The sequence below is a fragment of the Microtus ochrogaster genome, chromosome 22, assembly GCF_000317375.1.
Source record: "Microtus ochrogaster isolate Prairie Vole_2 chromosome 22, MicOch1.0, whole genome shotgun sequence".
Lineage (NCBI taxonomy): Eukaryota > Metazoa > Chordata > Mammalia > Rodentia > Cricetidae > Microtus > Microtus ochrogaster.
The window spans coordinates 30,720,184-30,739,513 of record NC_022023.1 but is presented as its reverse complement, the minus strand read 5'-3'; the positions used below and the strand labels follow the sequence as shown (position 1 = coordinate 30,739,513).

Genomic DNA, 19,330 nt, shown 5'->3' with positions numbered 1-19,330 from the left:
ACTAGGTGGCGCTCCGAGTACATGCACTGAGGGAAAAGTAGGCCAGCCGCAGCGGCAGGCTGATGAGCAAGTGTCTCTGCAGTCATGGGAGGGCTTTCAAGGGAAATAAGATGCTGGGGTTTGGGAGAGAACCTCCAGGAGCTCTGGCCCTCACTGGCCAGGCTATGCCTGTTTCCCAGGCCATGGCAACATCAGAGCTCTGGGTCAAGGTCAAAGGTTGCTGAAAAGTCTTTCTCGCCCTCTAGAGAAAAAGGAATAATTCGGCTCAAGAATTTAACTGATTAAGGACCGGCCTAGGCTTTCCAAGAGTTGGAAATTGATGAGTATACGACATGCATAGCTCTGTCTGCATTCCATCCGTGCCTCCCCAGCCTGAGACGACGTACAAACGTCTGCCAAATGATCAGAGGAGGATTCGCAGTGAGATTTTGCAATGTACCTGAAAATGACTAGGCATGTCCCTGCCGCTCATCAAGAGATATGTTAGGGTCTGCCATACACCAGATTTGTCAAAACAGAACAAACAAATGAAAAACAAAGCAAAAAACAAAAAACAAAAAAAAAAAAACAAAAAAAACCCTCCTTAATCTTGAGTTTTTTGTTTCTGCTGGTGTTCCTTGCAGCAGTCTAAACCTAGCTTCTATTGCATTTAAAGATGAAAGATGGGGCTAGAGAGATGGCTCAGTGTCCGGCGGAGAACCTAAGTTTAGTTCACAGTATCCACATCAGACAGTTAGCAACCTCATGTAGCTCCAGCTTTGGAGAACTGGATGCCCTCCTCTTAGCCTAGAGGCTAAACTCAAGAACACAGACCCATGTCCGGCCTCACGGAGCTCATGCCCATCCCCCCTCACCCCCACACCTATTTTAAAAGAATAAAATAAAATCACAAATATTTAAACTAACATTGAGTACAATCAGACATTTTCCTCCCCAGGATATTTACCGTATTTCAAGCACCCTGTCCCTAGATGTGAAGAGAGGCTTCCAGCCTGGGCAGAACATTCAAGGGAATTAATGTCACTCCATGAAGATCCAGGGGACATTAAGGCAGATGTGAGGATAAGGCTCTGACCATGGCCCTATACACCCGTCATAGACAGTAGTCTCCGTGGCTCTGTGATGGACGTATGAAGATACAAAAAGCCAAACGCCTGACAGTCAAGGGAAGTTCTAGGCATCAGTGGAGTTGTAGGGGGTTTGAGGAGCATTGAAGCTTTGGGGCTACCGTTTGTTAACATGGTAGGGGGTGTTCTCAAGTATTTTAAACCCGTCTGTGGTCCATAAACCATGAATACAATCACAGACATCTAACATGGCTAGTGTTTATTATTGAAGTTTGCTCTTTTTTTTTCCCCAGTATAAACTGGCTTCTCCGATAGTAGCCCACAGAGTGTAAAAGCCAAACAGCGACCATGGGTTCTTCCTGACTGACAATATTCAAACACAGGAAGAACGCAGGGAAAGAGGAGGTGATCTTTGGGCTGGGAGAGGCCAGGAAAAGCTTCCTGGAGTAAGCTGCCATTTACCAGGCCAAAGAGAAGACACAGTCTTGAGTAGGTAAGAGGAGGCTAATTGTGGGCGTCCACAACTCTGTGCCTCTGAGGTGTCTGTAGGCGAGGCTGGTGAGGGAGAACACTGGCACTCACTGGGGTTGAAGCAAAGGTACAGCCGCTTCGTGGAGATAGTGGCCTGCAGGATCAGCATCCCAAGGGGAAGTTACCGGGATGATGTGTCCAGACAAGAGGCAAAGGCAGACTCCAGGGACATGGGAGAGAGGGACCACATCTGTCTGCCTTTGGGGAGCTGACAAGACTCACTGAAGATGCCAAGCAGTCAGTGTATCGGAGGTGTCAAAAAATAATGCCGGCTTCAGAACATTGTTGTTTCCCAAGGTACTGCCTGGAAGGAGGCAAGGGACATAGAGGGACATCCGGAAATGCCCAGGTTCTCACAAGGGAGTGACGGAAATGAATTCAGCTCTAAATTTTACGTAGGCTGTCTCCAAGACAGCTAACTGAAACTGTCTAGCACAGAGGAAAGTACATCCCAAGTAGACATTTGTGTTTCTCTTCACAGAGAGTACACAGCAAGACCATTCTCCGAGTCCTGACCTGCAGAGACTGAGCTCCAGCCGTCTGTGCGTGCGAGGGGGAGGGGTGTCATGGGCCTTTCAAATGGCTACATGTGATAAGTGACAGGTGCCAACGTTTCCCAGAAAGGCCGAGTAATGACTCACCTTAGGAGTGTACCTGTGTGCCATCTGCCCGAAGCAAACCACCTGCTCTGTCCAGCTAGGTAACCTCCAGGGCTCAGCACACTGGAAGGCAGCCTCTCTGCTTACTTTTCCTAGACTGTGCTTTGATGATGAGCAACCAAACTTGAGAAGTTATCACTGAGGACGGCTAGCGTAAGAACTGGGTGAGTGTGTGAGTGTGTGTGTGTGTGTAGCGGGGTATATGGGGTATGCAGGAAAGTGAGGGCTGTGGTGTGTGGCACATGACCTGAGCATGGCTGTGTATGTTGGGGCGTGTAATGTGTGAGGCATATAGAGAGAGGCATGTGTGTATGTGTGGTATATGAGCGCAGGAAGAAGCAAAGGGTACATTCGGTGACCACTGTACATGACTTATGAAGAAGGAAATGCATGTTGACATGTGTGGTATGGACGGTTCATGACTGTACGGATGTGTGACTCTGTACATGTGTGCACATGCCTGTTTGTGCACAGAGGGAATGAACCTCCGTCTCTTAGACAGATATCCATCTGGGCTGATCTGCCTGTCTGCCAGTTCAGGTCAAAAACATACTAGTTCACTGGAAGACGGCTTTGCCTGCCTCTCAATCATGTTCTTGCTGTCACAGCCCTTCACAGCCACCGTTCCTTGCTCCCTGTCCCCTGCCCCATCCATTTGGTCACATCCAGAAGTCTTATCTATCCAGAAGTCTATCTGCCGACTGCCCGCCTGCCTGGCTGTCAGGTCACAGTGTCTGCTGGGCTTTCTGTGGCTGCAGTTGGGAATGAAGGACAGGGTGAGTTCATACAGAGACATCAGGGCTGAAATGAACATTGACGTGATGGTAAAGCCATCAGGGTGTTCTGGACATAGGGACTAGAATGTCCCGAAGGGCACACAACCGCAGGAATCAATATGAAGTCACGTTAGTGTTTACTTGAGGTCGTTTCTAGGAAAAGGGACGAGGAGTAGCCAGAAATGGGACACAATAGGTAGATAAAAAAACCACCCCAGGGAGCACGGTGTGCAAGGCAATTGCTTGGTGTGGGCCTTGGGGAAATGATGGGACATAGAGGTTCCTCCTACACCAGGCAGGTCCTCATACCCAGCTACTTTCCTTCAGAATTCAGTAGGGTAGCTACAATTGCAAGAGGTCAGAGGGCAGGAGGGAAGCGCTGGAAACAGAATGAGGACTCATCCCTCAGACAGCCATGTGCAGGTTCTCTGAGTTTGTGGCCGGATTTGGACTTTGCCAAAGCCCCTGTAGTCTTCAGATGCAGACACGAGGCAAGAGTACATGCCATTGGGGAAAAAAAATCAAAGCAAAAGCTACCTGGGCTAACTATTTTACTTCTCTCTGAATGTATGAATGGTTTTGCTTCCTTTTTGTGGTGCGATGGTTGAAACCAGGGCCATAGGCATGGCCAGCAAGTGCCCTGCTCTGGAGCCTCCCCAGCCCTGCATACTGATTTCCTTATAGAGAAGTTAGAGGGTTGTTTGGAATATAACATACACCTCCCTCTCCCGACAGCCCAGGTTGATGGTAGCTTTGTCTCGCCACCACACTGCGTCATCTGCCCTGGTCTCCATTCTCATCCCTAAGATCAGGATGGTGTTGGGCTGTACGGAGATGGTTCAGGTATGGCCCAGTCTCCCTCTTCTCTGGCATGCCCAGCAGCATACTCTCTTCTCAGAGCCTTGCCTCTGGGGCCTCCTCGGCAACCTGTCGCAGACGCTAGTGTCTAGTCAGGCCAAGGGTGTTCCGTTTAAATTCATCTTCCTTTTGTCTAGTCACCTCAAATCCTTGGCTCCCATTCTTGCAGCTGCTCACACCCGTGTCTCCCTGGACTCTGTCCTGTCATCACCAGGACCCTTTCTTCCCTTATCTGTACCTTTCTTGGTGCTGTTTCCTCCTCCGTGTGTTCCATGTCTCCCTACAAGATCTCAGAGCATTTATTTTTGTCCCATTGTGTAGTGAACCGAACTGTGATTTGGACTTCGTCAAAGCCCCAGTCACCAGGTCTGGCCTCTGCATGCTTTTCTTTTTCTTAGTCTCCATCTGGATTTCTTCAGCCATCACTTATTTCTAAATATCCATCTCCTGCTGCCCCTGGCATGCTTGCAAAGCAGCCTAAGCTCTAGGTGATGTCTGGTGGATTGTAGGTTACTCCCCATGTGTTCTGTGTAGACTACGCCAAACAGCCTAGAGTCCCTCTCCTGCCCCAGCCGCTGACTGAGAGTTATACTAACCAGCCACTTCTGTTCATCTCTAGGCCTTCACACTCTTTTCTCTGCCATGGGGCATGTGACTCTCTTCCTTCTGCCATCTACCAGATGACACTCTTACTCATGGCTGGTACCCACGGACATCCGCTGCCTATGGATCATCTTGTTCTCAGCTCTGGAGGATTCTACCTTTGCTTGGCTGATAACTTCTTGCAGTTCCTCTAGGGTTCTTTCTGAGTATACATACCATGCCAGTTGGCAAGATCACTGAATTCCTTACGACAGCCTTGGCATGCTTATACCCAGCCAACCAACTGGCCAAGTTTTCACCCAGCACTTGTTCCTGTCCAGGATCTGAAGCTAGTCTACACGAGTTGAAATCTCAGTCTGCAACTAATTGACTTCCACGTTTATCTTGCTTTCTCCTCTGTGTCTGTAAGGAAATACTACGACCAAAATGGCATCAGGGAAGAGGAGTTTCTGTAGGCTGCAGCTCTAGGTTGCAGTCTGCTATGGGAAGGAAGTCACAGCATCAAACTTGAAGCAGCTGGCACGTGATGTCTGTAGCCAGAATACAACATTAATGCATGCCTGCACGCTAAAGTTCAGCGCGCATTGCGCATTCTGCGCTGTCATCTCTAGTCCAGGATTCCTTGTCAAGGGCACAGTGTCATTCACAATGGGTGGGTCTTCCCAATTCAGTGGATGTGATTAAGATAATATTTCACAGCGTGCTTGTGCTCAGTAGCTCATCACCAAGGTGATTTGAGATATTACTACTCCGATGAACAACAATGACCATTATACTGTCTCTTAAGGAAGTAAATAATATTTCTGTTCCCCAGAATGAAAAATACAATGGAAATGAGTGTTTTACAGTTCATAGCACAGACTTGTTGGCTATCCTGAGTGCAGAGTCTTCCAAAGAACTCACACACTCTCTATTTCTCCCTCTCTCTCTCTCTCTCTGTCTCTCTCTCTCTCTCTCTCTCTCTCTCTCTCTCTCTCTCTCTCTCTCTCTCTCTCTCTCTCTCCTACCCCAAGTCCCTTTTATTCTTCCCCCAGGTCAGCCCTTCCCATTGTTCCCATTCCTTCCTTTAAACTGTTGTTTGTATATGTGTGGATATCATCCTCAAAGAATCAAGTCACCCACTGGTGTCTCTTGTAAAGAAAGCAAAAGAAAGAGCTTTGTAAATAACCCCCTAAGAGCTGCACGGAGAGGGCACCATTTCTCATGGGGACTAGGCTTTCACCCTTCTAAAATGTTATCAGCCAATAATTGCAGTTGAACTGAATTGAGTCTACTTATTCATTGCTTCTTTTCAGTCCCGTCATTTGTCATGTCGGAGAGCAAGGAGTTCCACAGGGGGAGGGAACATGGCTTAGTTACCGAGAGCGAAATTTTGTCAACCAAAAATTCTCACGTGGAAGCCTAAAACCCCCTGGTACTTCAGACTGTGACTATATTTGGAAACAGTATCTTTAACGAGAAAATGAAGGTTTAAATGGGGTCCTGACCAGTGAACCTTCATCCAATCTGGCCGGTGTCCTTGTTGGCAAAGAAAAGGACATAGCCACACACAGAGAAAAGAGCCTATGAGGACATGGGAGAAGGCTGCTTCCTACAAGCAGAGGGGAAAAGCCTCAGAAGAAGCCAAATCTATGACACCTTCAACTCAGACTCGCAACCTTAGGAGTGCTGGGAAAGTATCTCTGTTGCTATGGCAACACCAGCTGACTAATTGGAGCACTGGGGGAGAGTCACTGTGCTGTTCCCTTGAGGAAGGGGGTGGTCCTACGGAAAGCGGCCTTCATTCTTACTGTGGTTCTTTCCACTTCTTTGGCTGCCAGACAGAAGGACAGGTTACCCAGTGTTATAGTAAAATCTATGAATTTTTTTTGGGCGGGGGAGGCGGTGGGAGCAGGCAGGACAGTTTTCTGTGCTAGGATGGAATCTCAAGCCTCCGTATTCCTTTGAGTGGCAAAGAGCTGAGTCTAATGCCTGCTGTCACGGTCCCTGTCACAGCCACAGGGCCTCTACAACACATATGTCCTCTAAAGAAACCATAGCTGGATGGTCTCTTAGGAGGTAAGGCCTGTGTTAGAGGGGTGTGCCCTTGACCCTGGACCCTTCCTCTCGAAGTCACCTGCTTCCTGGCTGCCCTCAGGTGAGCACTTGTTACTCAAGCCTTTCTACCTCAGACCACAAGAGAGGAGAGAGCCAACCGTGGCTAGAAGCTCAGAAACCGTGGACCGTAAGGAAATTTTCAAAGTCTTTAAAAAATTTTTAAAATGCTTTTTTCTCAGCTGTTTTCTAACACCAATAAAAGAGCGAAGTCGTGAACTTAATTTTAAAATGAAGTAGATTTATTTGCTCATATATTTTAATTATTTTGCAATTATTTCATTTTTGACACTTACAAATCTCTTATTATATTAGTAAATACACTAACTTTTTTGGAAGGGAAAGTTGGTTTCACAAAGTAGAATTTATTTTATTTTATTTTTTAAAACAATCATTTTTTTATTTTACATACCAATCCCATTTCCTTTGCCCTCCCCCCACTATTCCCCTAGAGCACCCCATCCACTCCTCAGAGAGAATGAAGCCTCTCATCGGGAGTCAACAAAGTCTGCCACATCACTTGAGACAGGACCAAGGAAGGCCCTCTCCCCTGTATCTAGGCTTGGCAAGGTATCCCTCCATAGAGCATGGGCTCCAAAGAGCCAGTTTATACCGTAGGGATAAATATTGCTTTCACTGCCAGTGGTCCCACAAGTTGCCCAAGCCACACAATTATCAACCACTTTTAGAGGGCCTACTTTGGTCTATGCGGGTTCCCCACTGTCAGTCTGGAGACAGTGAGCTCCCACCAGCTCAGGCTAGCTGTTTCTGTGAGTTTCCCCATCATGGTCTTGACCCCTCTACTCGTACTTTTGTCCCCCCCCCCCCTTAACAGCTGGGCTCCAGGAACTCGGCCCACTGCTGAGCCACGGATCTCTGCATCTGCTTCCATCGGTTATCGGATGAAGATTCTAAGATGACAGTTGAGGTTGTCGTCGATCTGATTACAAGGGAAGGGCAGTTAAGGCGTCCTCTCCACTATTGCTTCATAGCCTCTTAATGTGCATAACTGCAAGGTTCTGTCTTGGACTTACACATGTGAAAACCACATTCACCGATTAAATACAGACTATCTTTATACACCCCCACACCCAAGCATACACCCCCACAACCAAATATACCCCTCGAGACTTCTGTTAATCACTGTAGAAGAAAATCACCTTTCAGACCAGTTTCAGGTTTACAGAGCATAGAAAAATACACAGAGATCGCCAATGCTTCTTTGACTCATCCATGGCCCACCTCCCCTCCCTATCACAGCTACAGTAGTGTAGTGCTTACAACATACATAGCCCCAGGCCCCTGGTTCAGGGCAGAGTTTATGCTTTGAACTGTTTTATGGGTTTGGATAAAATTGTAATAACATGTATCTAATATGGTACCACCCAGAAATTCCATAGCTTAAAAATCCTATGGACTCATTTCTGTCTCCATGGATGTATCCATTTCTGTCTCCCCTTGGTTCCTGACAATTGCTTATCTTTTTATCATCTCCTTAAATTCGCTTTTTCTTTTCTTTTACAATACATTCATTAATTCTTGGAGAATTCACGCATTGTGTCTTGACCATAGTCATCTCTTTCCCCAACTCTTCCCAGGTCCAACTCCCCTTCAGTATTCACCCAACTTTGTATTCAAAAAACAAAACAAAACAGACAGCAAATAAACCCTCATCAAGCCCAGTCTGTAACCTCACTGCAATTTGGTAGGCCTATCAGGCCTCACAACCTTAATGAAACTAATCTTCCAATCCCAGGATCTGTAAGTTACCAATAGCCAATCCCTCAGCTAAGGGTAAGACTTCCTTCCTGCCTCTCCGTTCCATGGATTTTTCTCCGGCTTGAGCTTGAGCAAGTCTTATGGATGCTGTCATAACTGATGTGATTTCCTGTTCTCAATGGCCTTGTTGTGTCAAGGAAGCCTTTTCTTTGTCCCCATCCACTGCCTCCGGCTCTTACAATCCATCCTCTCTTCTGTGATTGTTTCTGAGCCTTGGGGGTGTGTATATGATACAGAGACCTCATTTGGAGTTGAGAATCCTACAGATTCTCCTTGTCGACTACTACATAGGAAACTTGTCTAACGAGGCTTGAGAGATGCACTGATATATAGACAGGGCAATAAGGAAGCCAGCAGGAGTCAGTTTAATAGTGTGCCCATTAGCCGAGCAATAGTGGCATGTTATATCCTAGGCCTATGACCTGTCTAGGCACAAGTTCTTGGTGCCAACAACAGTGCCAGGTAGAGGCTCCTCGAATCCAACCAGAAGGTGGTGGGTTACTACCATAACGTCTGTGCCGTCATTGTACCGGTGGGTGCAGTGCAATGGTTAGCGGTTATTTTAGCTCACAGGGCAGCTGGCTAAGGCTGGTGATTCCTTTTCTCCTCTGCTGGCATACATAGCCTTTCCAGCACGGTGACAGATGGTCAATGGCATGAAGCTTCCAGCTCAGTCCCCGCTGACTGCTCCATCTCCTATTGCTGAAGATGCCATATACTTCAGCCATAAAACATGGAGATTTGCCTTTCCTGAGAATGCCAAGCAGTTGGAAGCTATGGATGTAGGCTTTCCAACGGGCTGATTCTACTTAGCAATGTGCATTTGTTTTTTTTTTTATCCCATGTATAATTTGTGGTATGAAAGCTCATTTCTTGATAGCTCTGAATAATGTCTGGGTAGAGTTTAGCCATTCACATATGGAAGGATGTATTTGTGGCTTCCAATCAGCAATTAGTCCTTGGTGATTAGGAGCGTAACTGTAAATGTTCCTGGGGCTATTTGTGTAGACATGAATTTCCAGCACTTTCAGATAAAGACCGAGAAGCTCAACTCTGGGTCGTATGGTCGATTTGTTCTGTTCTGTAAACGTTGCCAAGCTGTCTTGGAAACAGTTGGAGCATTTTGTGTACACAACATTGATGAATGAGATCTCCTGATTCCCTAGATCTTGGTACCATAGAAACTGTGGATTCTGGTCATCTTAGTGACTGCAATGTTATCTCATTGTTCTACCTTGCTTTTCCATGATGAGATGTCATTGGGACATCTTATGTGTGGTTGGCACCATGGCACTTTTTGGTGAGGTATGTTGAAACGTCTTCTAATACATTCTAAAATTGATTTTACTCACGTTGCGCTGCGCATTCTTTACGCACCTTGAATGACAGTTTTCTTTCTTCCTTTACTTGTGTCTAGTCTTTGACTTTAATGATGTCCCATAAGTTCCAGTATACTGGGGGACTCTATGGTCCTTGCCTCTTACAGATCTTTCTAAGCTTCTACTTTGCAAGTTTTCTTTTTATCTACTGACCGGCCACCCACCCCTAGCTTCTTCCTCTAGCCTCCCCCCCAGGGGTGGGGATGGACATTTGCACAGAAGTAAGCACTGCCCAGACTACTGTGTCAGCCCAGGATATCTCTGGTGCAGACAAAACAAAGGCAGCTCTTGAACTAGTCACCCAGGAAGCCTTTATGAGAGTGAGGCACGGCACCATTATTCTTTGTGAATATCGGACACTCGCTTGTGTTACCCAGTCAACTGCCCTGGGAATGTGGCCCCTACTATAGCAGAGTTGGAGAACAGGGTGGGACCAGGAAGTCTTTAAAGGCCACAGGCCTTGCTTACTAAGGTCCGAGTACTTTTTGTTTATTAAGCAATCTTGTCATGGGTTGTAAGGTTCTTAATAGATTACAGAGAGGTTTTTTTTTTTTTTTTGGAAAGCCGTACTGAAAACTTTTGCTAAGCCATTGTTTTTATGAATGGACAAACTATTAGAATCCTGAATGTACAGATTTTGCTCGTGTCATCTTCTTTTCTAGGGCTTTTTTAATTTTTATTTTATGTGTATGTCTGCGTGCCGGCATGTATGTTAGGTACATGCCGTACATGTATGCAGCAGATCAGAAGAGGGTGTCAGACCTCTGGAATTGGACTTCCGTGTGGTTATGAGTGTCCATGTGACTTGGGACTTAACCTAGATCTTCTGTAAGAGCAGTAAGCGCTCGTAACCGCTGAGCCATGGTTCTAGTGTCTTCCCTAGAGTTTTAAGAACACCTACTATGCGTCACACATAGTACTGCTCACTTTATACTGGGGCACTTTAAGCAACACTCTATAGCAGGCTTTGCAGTCTTCACAGCGGTTTGAGCTCCGCACTTGTGAGGAGCGGAAGCTCTTCCCTCTGGCTCGTGCTTTGGGTTGTCCGTGCTCTATCTGTAGAGAAATGCAGGTTCCTAAGTTTCCTCGTAGTATTCACGTTCTGTGACTGCTCTAACAAGTCACTAAAAGCTAGATACTTAACCCAGTCCAAGTGCATTCTCTTAAGTCTCTTAAGGCTTTAGAAACCATGAGCCAGAAATTGGTTCCACGGGCACAAAATGAAGATGTTGGCAGGACTGTACTCCCTCTGGAGGCTCAGGTAGGCACTGCTATCATTTAGCATTTTTCAGATCTGTGTCCTCACGCAGGCAACATAACACCTCACAGTCTTCTCTTTTCCATGTCCGCTTATCTGCATGGCCTCATCTCTCCCTTCTGTCTCCCAAGAACTCCCATGATTACTTGGGGTCCTCCTTGATGGCCCCTTCATCTCAAGACAGCCTATTCCCGTCCACAAAGACCCTTTCTTGCTCATGGGAGCATTTACGTGCAGTGAACATTAAGGCCTTACAATATTTAGCTCATGGCAATCCTGTACAAATTGTGCTTCCCTGTTACTGTAGATACAATTCTCCTGTGTGTTCTGCTGCCGGACAACAGGACCTGGCTTCTCAGTCCCCAGGAGCTCTGCATTTGCGTAAGAGTCTGCCAAGTGGCGCTTAGCTCTCCTGTTTCTACCCACAGTGACCACGGACAGTTCTCCATCTGCTTCTCAAAGCTTGTCTCAGTTACCTTTTGATTATATGGCCAAGGCAACATAGAAAAGTTTACAGCTTCAAAGTGTGAGTCCGGGAACATCCTGGCATCAGGGAGGCAGGCGTGGTTCTGGGTCAGCAGCTGAGAACTTACATCAGATTCACTACCAGGAGACAGAGACAGCTAACTGGGAATCATGCGGGCTTTTGAACCTGCCCATCCCCAGTGACACAAGTCCTCCAGCAAGACCATACTCTTGAGTCCTCCAACAGTTGCAAAATCTAGGAACCAAGTATTCAAACAGGAACTGAAGGGGGCTATTCTCATCCATCACAGCACCACTGCAGAGCCATTAGCTACTCACAGTCTACCTATCTCCGAAAACCTAGTCTTTCCCTGTCAGCCCATTACCAAAGCCATTTTCATATTTTCAGAACTTTGTTACAGTACCACATCTTGTGTCTGGGTACCAAATTTCTGTTTCCCACTGGTACTGCCACAAATCATCACAAATGTGTGTGCTTAGACCACAACAAATTCTATCGACCCATATAGTTCTGGAGTCTGGAGTCACAAAAGTCTCACGGGGCTAAAATCAAGGTGCTGGCTGCTTTCATTGGTTCTGGCAGTTCCGGGGGAGAATCTCGTCTCATCCAGTTCCTGGAAGCCACCTGCATCGCTGAGCTCTGGGCCTTATCCTCACATCTGCTTCGGTCCCCGCATCTCCCTTGAGACTCTCACGCTCTCACATCCTCTTGAAAGGACCCGTGGAATTAGACCGATCTACTTGGACAGCCTAGGGCAACAGGCGTGTCTCCCCATGCTGAGAACTATAACTAATTACATCCGCATCCAGGTTTTTGTCCTATGTGGTAGGTAGTCCTCGGTCTGGGAGAGCTGTGCATCTTCTTGATGTTTGCAGTGCTGTCTGCCTCTTTGCAGCACATCTTCTGCTGCAGTATTTCCATGGAAACCAGAAAGTCTTCAGTCTGTAGTCACCTTGCTGTCATTGAAGTTCCTATCTCGGTTAACCCTTTGTTTTATTCTTATGCTTTCTCAGAGCATAAAATCAACGGTTGTCTTTCTTTTCCAGATGGGAAGACTGGACTAAAGAAGTTAGGCATTTTTATAAATGTCACTCAGCGAATGATGACGCTACTCTGGGATCTGGTTGTTTAGACTAAAGTACCTTGTACATGTGAGTGACTCTCTGGCCAAACAGGAACCCAAGCTAGTGAATGTGGGGTCCCAAGCTCTCAGTTGAAACATAAAACCAATTGGGAACAATGATCTTTACCTGCAAAGTTCTCTTTCCCTTCTATTAAGATTCAGTTGTCAGGCATCGGGTCCCACTTGTTAATGCTTGCATTGCGTTAGCAGAATTTATAAATAAAACAGAAATTGGATTTCTGGAAATCAAATACCCTGTGCCTGTATCTTTCAATAATTCAGAGAATTTTGGCCAAAGGCAGGGTTCTGAACGCTTTGAGCTTCATTAACTGTAGCTAAAATCATTACGGCTTTGTATAGCTCATTTACCTGGCTCCTTTGGTCTATGACAGCCAGGCCTTCCGGAAAAAGGTCTGAGCTGAACTCCATGTGGCGGTTAGTTACCTTTCAGGGTCCTTTCTGTGTCTAAAAGCTCAGAACAGAGGAGTCCCTCTATCTAGACAAACCCAAGCTATTTGTCCAGTGTGTAAAAACAGCTGTATAAATGTATTGCATTTGCTCTCCGCCTGTTGTTGCCTGTTAGCAGGTGGGGACCATTACTGGGAAAGCAGCTGTCCCGAGGCTTCCGAATGACTATAAGACTCATACAAATAAGGTATGAGTCTAAGATGCTGGTTGCATTATACAAGCCACTGTTACATATAGGTTTGCTGGAACCGTTTTTACAGAGTCTTTAAAACATACCTAATGAAGCCCTGTCTGCTGGGCTCTGCACGCATTTTTTGTATCTTCTGGCCCCTACAGTGTAGATGGGACATCTCCACTCTCCCAACATGCCACGAGAAGGTTCCGGTTGAGCATCTCTTGCCAGAATACTGCTTTAAATGTGCTAGTGCAGTGATCTCTGCAGCCAGGCAGCTCTTGGGGGCAAGCACCTTCAGTGAACCCCACAAAGGCAGCCGGAACACTCTGGCCCACCTTTATGGCCCTGATCTTGGCCAGCAGCAGAGACGAAATACACCGGGGATGGACAGAGTAACCAAGGTGGGAGTCTTGTTTCTGTGGCGTCTCTTTTTGAAACTGGAGACATACTGCAGAAGTTCTACGTTCTAGACCCCCAATGATCATATGAACAAAGCCAGACCAGCACAGAGGGATGGGGAATGGGCCTGCAATATTCACCATGTCTAAAACCAGGCTGAGGACTCCGCTTCCAGGCAGCCTGCACAACACTGGGAAACTGAGGAACCACAGTCAGAGAGCTGGCCAACATGGAAATGACCATATAGAGGCTCTGTTATTGGCATTATCTTAGCTATACCCCCTTGGAAAGGGGAAGGGGGCCATGAAGATGTCAGTCATATCGTTCACGTTATTAAGGGGTGATAGAGATCTGGGTATATTAATTGAAGTCTTTTGAGCTGTAACTGGCTTATCTGAACCTCTCTCTCTGTCCTCACGCTGTTCCCAGGGATGGAACCCCAGTGTTCCTGGCAGAGCGGAAACCACAGGGCCACACAACTCCCACGGTCCTCTTGTGTCCTGTGATCGCTATTGCATGGGCTTTGGTGTTCTTCCTGTGCCATGTGGCTTCTAGTTCTACTACTGAGTCTGACTTTTCATTATTGCTTTCTGTAATACATCTCCTAAATTATGTAACCATCACGGACAGTAGCTTTATGATTGCTTGATACTGCTCTCAATGGCTGTGCTTTTTAAGTCCTTATTTCCCTAATTTCTGGCAAGTTAATCTCTGTTTATAGCACCATTCCACAGGCCTGGAAATAGCCCCCTTTCATAGTTTGCAGCCGAAAACTTTCCTTTCAGTTAGCAATCCTGTAAAATAAGTTTTAAAAAGGTTTAAGGAGAGTCCGTTGGTTATGAGCTAGGCTGACAGACATGCGCACCATACACATTAGAGTTTTAAAATGAGTCTCTCAAAGTCAGAACTGTGAGAGGGATTGGTGATGTCAGAGATGGTTCTGCTAGAAAGTGAGAAAGATGCAGTTTGTTCCAAGATCAGAAGGCAGTGCACACACCCATGACATATACTGGCTGAAATGTTAGGTGAAGTCTGTGGCTTTATGGGTATCCCCTGCTCTATGACCGTGTGCAGAGCATCATCTCCTAAGTCATCTCTCCATCTGAACCTGGGAATGAGAACTGGCGGCATATCCGGCCACCCTGTACTCATGGCCCTTGGTAACTGACTCTCTCCCTGGAGTTATCCTGCAGAACAGCGCCAAAGAATTTTCTCTTCTGACGGGCATCCGCTATCACCCTGCTTGCTCAGTGAATGGCTAGATTGGCTCTTCAGGCTTCAGTGGCCACCAGTGATTGATGTTACCAATTTAAAACACCAGGCTAATCTGTTTTAACAAAAGGAAGTGATAAAGGCCAAAAAAAAAAAATGAATGTCTTTTGCATTTCATTTGCATCCTGTGAGCACGGACAGCATCTCTACTTAATTGAACAAGCAAAGGACTGCAAGCAGTTATTTGTTTTCTACGCTAGCGTTAGAATTAGAGCATGCATCGGAAGTCCAATGTTTCATATTTTATGTCATTAATTTAATTTTAAATAATGGAAAAGAGCACAAGAAACAGAACATAAGCTCATTAGCACAATTTAGAATTTGGCTAAAATTTTGAATTTTTAGTACAAACTCTGTAGAGGCATAAAAGCATGAGTATTTTTGTTTTCGTAGTATAACAAAATGCCCAATGCCAGGTCATAGACAAAGAAAAGATGTTTATTTAGCTCTTGCTGTGGAAGCTGAAAAACCCTCAACTCTCTAGTGAGGTCTCTGTGGTGACGATATAACAATGGCAGAAACATGTGTGGAAGAAACCCAAGGTGGGGTGGGAAACCAAAGGAAATGGGAGGCTGTCTTGGCACTCTATAGTAACTCAGTCTTGGGAGAACGACTATTCAAGAATTAAATCAATCCTTCTTAAAGCAGTTCCCTGTGTGACCTAATCTTATCCACTGGGTCTCTCTAAGACACTTAGGATTTCTACCATATAAACCTCTGGGGAGCTCACTCCACCCTGTCTGGGCCTCAGCATCCACACACTGTGGCATACTGTACCTAGACCATCTTACAGAGCAGAGCCTAGTCATAGGCTAGGAGCTAGAGGCTAGAAGAGCCTCTCTGTAGGCAGCTTGCGCTCCACTCATGACTCTGCCACTGAGTAGCTCTACGTTCTGCACCTCGCTCCATCTGTGATCCCCTGGGGTAACCATGGTGATCTCTGTAGGCTATTGTGGCGATGATAACGTGGCTAGAACACTCCCACCATGCCTGCCATGGCATGAGCAGCCCTCGGCATTGTGGTCAGTGGACAGTCTTAGGTGGAAGACTAGATTTGAATTAAAATGGCAATGGCCAGGTTGCACCAGAAAATTGCTATTGCAATACAAGTTCATTTGTGGCCTGTTGAGTAACGAAACAAACAGGTTCTGGCAAAGAGCTGATTGTACATGTAGTCTTTGAATGTGTAAACTATTTGAGAAAATAAGTGTATCTGTAGCCTTGTCGGAGAAAGCCTGTTAGATAACAATAAGGGGTAGGAAGAGGGAAACCATTAAAAAAGCACCATGGTCGGCTTTATGAGCAATGATGTGTGTAGGCACATAATCAGGCCATAGGGTTCCTGAGTGCTCTGGACCCGCCCCTTCACTCCCAATGATGCTCACTTAGAGCACAAACATGGAGTTCCGTGGGTACCGTAAGACAATTTCATAAACATATTAATTAGAATTTTAATCCAAGTGGACTTATGAGAGGCAGAGCTGGGCCGTTGATCCATCTCTTTTTTTCTTTCCAGCCTGACGATCTCTGCTGAGTGCCCCATGCAGCTTGAGGACTTCCCCATGGATGCCCACGCTTGCCCCCTGAAATTTGGCAGCTGTAAGTTACTTTTACACCTCAGAGCTGTGGGTGTGCTTTGGGTTCAACTTCACATTCATTCAGAACAGGCTCAGTCCGCGACCGCACGTGGTGAGATGCGGTTTATCTCGGGGTTCTGGGGGGTCTTTTATCCTCAACATGTGGTCCATATGAGAACTGGAACGGTGAACTTCCGTCGTAGACGGAGTAAGGCGGTAATGTCTGAAGACGTGGAACAGTATAGAATGTGTGCATCGTCATATCATTGCTGGCAGCCCCCTCTTCTCAGCTTTTCTTTGCAATGGTCCCGCTCAGGTTATAATCCTCACAGTCTCACATACCCAACCAGTGACTTTTTCTTATTATTGGATGGTGATGCTGACTCTCTTGTAGACTGTTTGGTAAGTGCAGTGATCTTGTCTTTCATGGGCATGGTCTCTTACTCATTCAGAACGCTCAAATTATAAGCCAGTGTTATTTGAGTAACTGCTCAAATCAAAATACATTAGGTATGCACTTCTCAAATCTGGTGGACATCCCTGGGTTCCAGCCACTCTGACAGAACGTGTAATGCACCCCCCCCCATTCCCTGTGTGTGAGTGTTGGAACTGAGCTGACCTGAACTTTCTGCCCTTTTCCCATCTACGTTCATATGGACTTGACACTCCTCCCATGTACTGTCTTTCTGCACCCTAGTGCCCTGCAGACGCTAGGAAAGTACTTTCCCATGGGATGCAAGAAATCTCTAGTTTTCTTTTTCTTTTTTCCTTTTGACACAGATCTCCACTGAGTAGCCCCGGCAGCCCTGCGTGAACTCTCTCTACAGGCTACCCTTGGCCCCGTAGTTTTCCTGCTTTAGTCTTAAAAGTTCCTGGCATTAGAGACCTGTGGGCCAGATGGTTTAAGGCTGCATTTTCAAAAACAGACTGTTCTTTCTCAGATTCAGCTTGAAAAGTAGGAGGCATCGAATCTTGGCTACTTCACCCCTTGGCCACGTACCTGTGCCATCATTCAGACTGCCAAGGTCCAGAGTCATTGCATCCATTATCCTGCCATAGGATGCAAGATTTGGACAGGAGTGTACTCAAGTCAATTTGGTTTTTGCTGCTTTCAAAGATCTCTTTGTCTTTGACTTTTGATAGATAACTTTTGATGTGGTTTTTTGTTTTTTGGCGTGTGTGTATGTGTGTGTGTGTGTGTGTGTGTGTGTGTGTGAATTTCTTTGTCTTTTGAGAGGCTGGGGTATCTTTTTGGCTTCCCGGGACTGTCTTTTACATCTTTTTCTCCACATGTAAGCATTTCAGAGCGCCTTCAGTCTTCCGAAGCTTCACCATGCTGGTCCACTTGATGGTGCCCAAGGCGATTCTTATATGTCTTTCCCTCTCCCTCTTCTGTGTGTTTTCACTTTCAGCGGAACAATTCCCAATGACATATCTTCAACTTCGACCATTGTTTCATGCGCTTTACCCAGCCTGCTGTTGATTCGCTTTATTGAATTTTCCGGTTCAATGTTGTAATCTTTCTCTCTGCTATTTCTGGGTAGTATTCTTGTACTCTCTGTCTCTGTTGAAATTTGACTTGTACAGGTGTTACTTCTCTGACCTCGGTGAACACTGTAACACAGTGACTCTTTCAAAGACATTTACAGGTAAGCCATCAACTTCATTTCATTTGAATATGTTTTTAATCTCGTTCCAGGCTTTGAACTTATTTCCTTATTTTCTTCATTCTTTATTGTTTCTTTATTTAATTATATTGGTGAATACTTTACACAAAGTAACAGGTTTTTTATTATTATTATTTAGATTTCCATCTCTATACCAAAACATTTAACATAACCAACTTCTAAACACATGAAGGCATATTTTGGATCACATTTTTCAAGGTTGTGTTCTGTTAGCAATTGTTTTCTTTGGATCTATAGCAAGGTGACATGTCCTACTGCAGAACATGGCAAATCAACACCGTTCATATCACAAGACAGAGAACAAAGAGAAAAGGAAGTCGGTGGATCCTTCAATTTCTTTACCATCAATGACATTTGTGCTTCACTTATACACCTTCCCAGCACAGCACCCCAGGAACCACGCCATTAACTCATGGGCCTTTGGATGATATTAAAGATCTAACTAACTGTCCACCGGTCTTCCTGACCTGGCCATGTTCACCCGTCCACCTGGACACATTCTCTGAGTCTCATCACACTTGGTGCTGGTCTGAGTCACTTGCTTTGCTTTATGCAAAGAGTATCTTGCTTACGGTTGGTCCTCTTCAGACTCAGAGACAAGGAAGATCAAGCCTGCTCCCTAGGCAGCCTTTCGAAAAGAAGTTGGCTCATTGGCATCTTCAGCCAACTCCTTCGTTCTCCAGGAGAAGCCAATATTTGATATTTAGACTCTCAACCTGTTAAGTCTCTGATGAGTCCGGGAGGGATCGTGCTGACCGGCTGGGAGCTTCATCAAGAGCCGGACTCTTTACTTCCCACGGACACTTAAGTAACCCACCATGTAGCCCCTAGCGGAGTCAGCATGGTGAGCCTGTGTCCCACATCACCCAGTTTGCAGACTCTCCTTTGTACGTACATGCTTGTTCCTGTTTTGGCCATCTTGAACTCAACTGAGTTGTCAGCAGCAGCTACAGCTGCTGTGGCTATGGCTGCCACCAGTCCAAGCTGCCATCCCTGTGCTCACAGGCCCAGGGCCTCCCTCTTTGCTCTGAGCTAGCTGCAGGGTTCCTAATTCCTCCCGTTCATAGCACTTAATGTCATTTGAAACAGAAGCCTGTCCCTGGGGAAGCACACAGAAAGATCTGGATGCATACTTTT

The 19,330-nt window shown here is 46.0% G+C and overlaps 1 protein-coding gene across 6 annotated transcripts in view; it reads left to right on the top strand.

The window, feature by feature from the left end:
* The window catches only part of Gabra5 (gamma-aminobutyric acid type A receptor alpha5 subunit), an 85,650-nt gene that overhangs the window by 31,482 nt on the left and 34,838 nt on the right, over window positions 1-19,330 (top strand). For all 6 annotated transcript variants that reach the window (XM_005357818.3, XM_005357817.3, XM_013350237.2 and 3 more), the window contains one exon: window positions 16,445-16,527. In XM_005357818.3, the coding sequence (XP_005357875.1) occupies window positions 16,445-16,527 (83 nt within the window). The remainder of the gene's footprint in view (window positions 1-16,444; window positions 16,528-19,330) is intronic.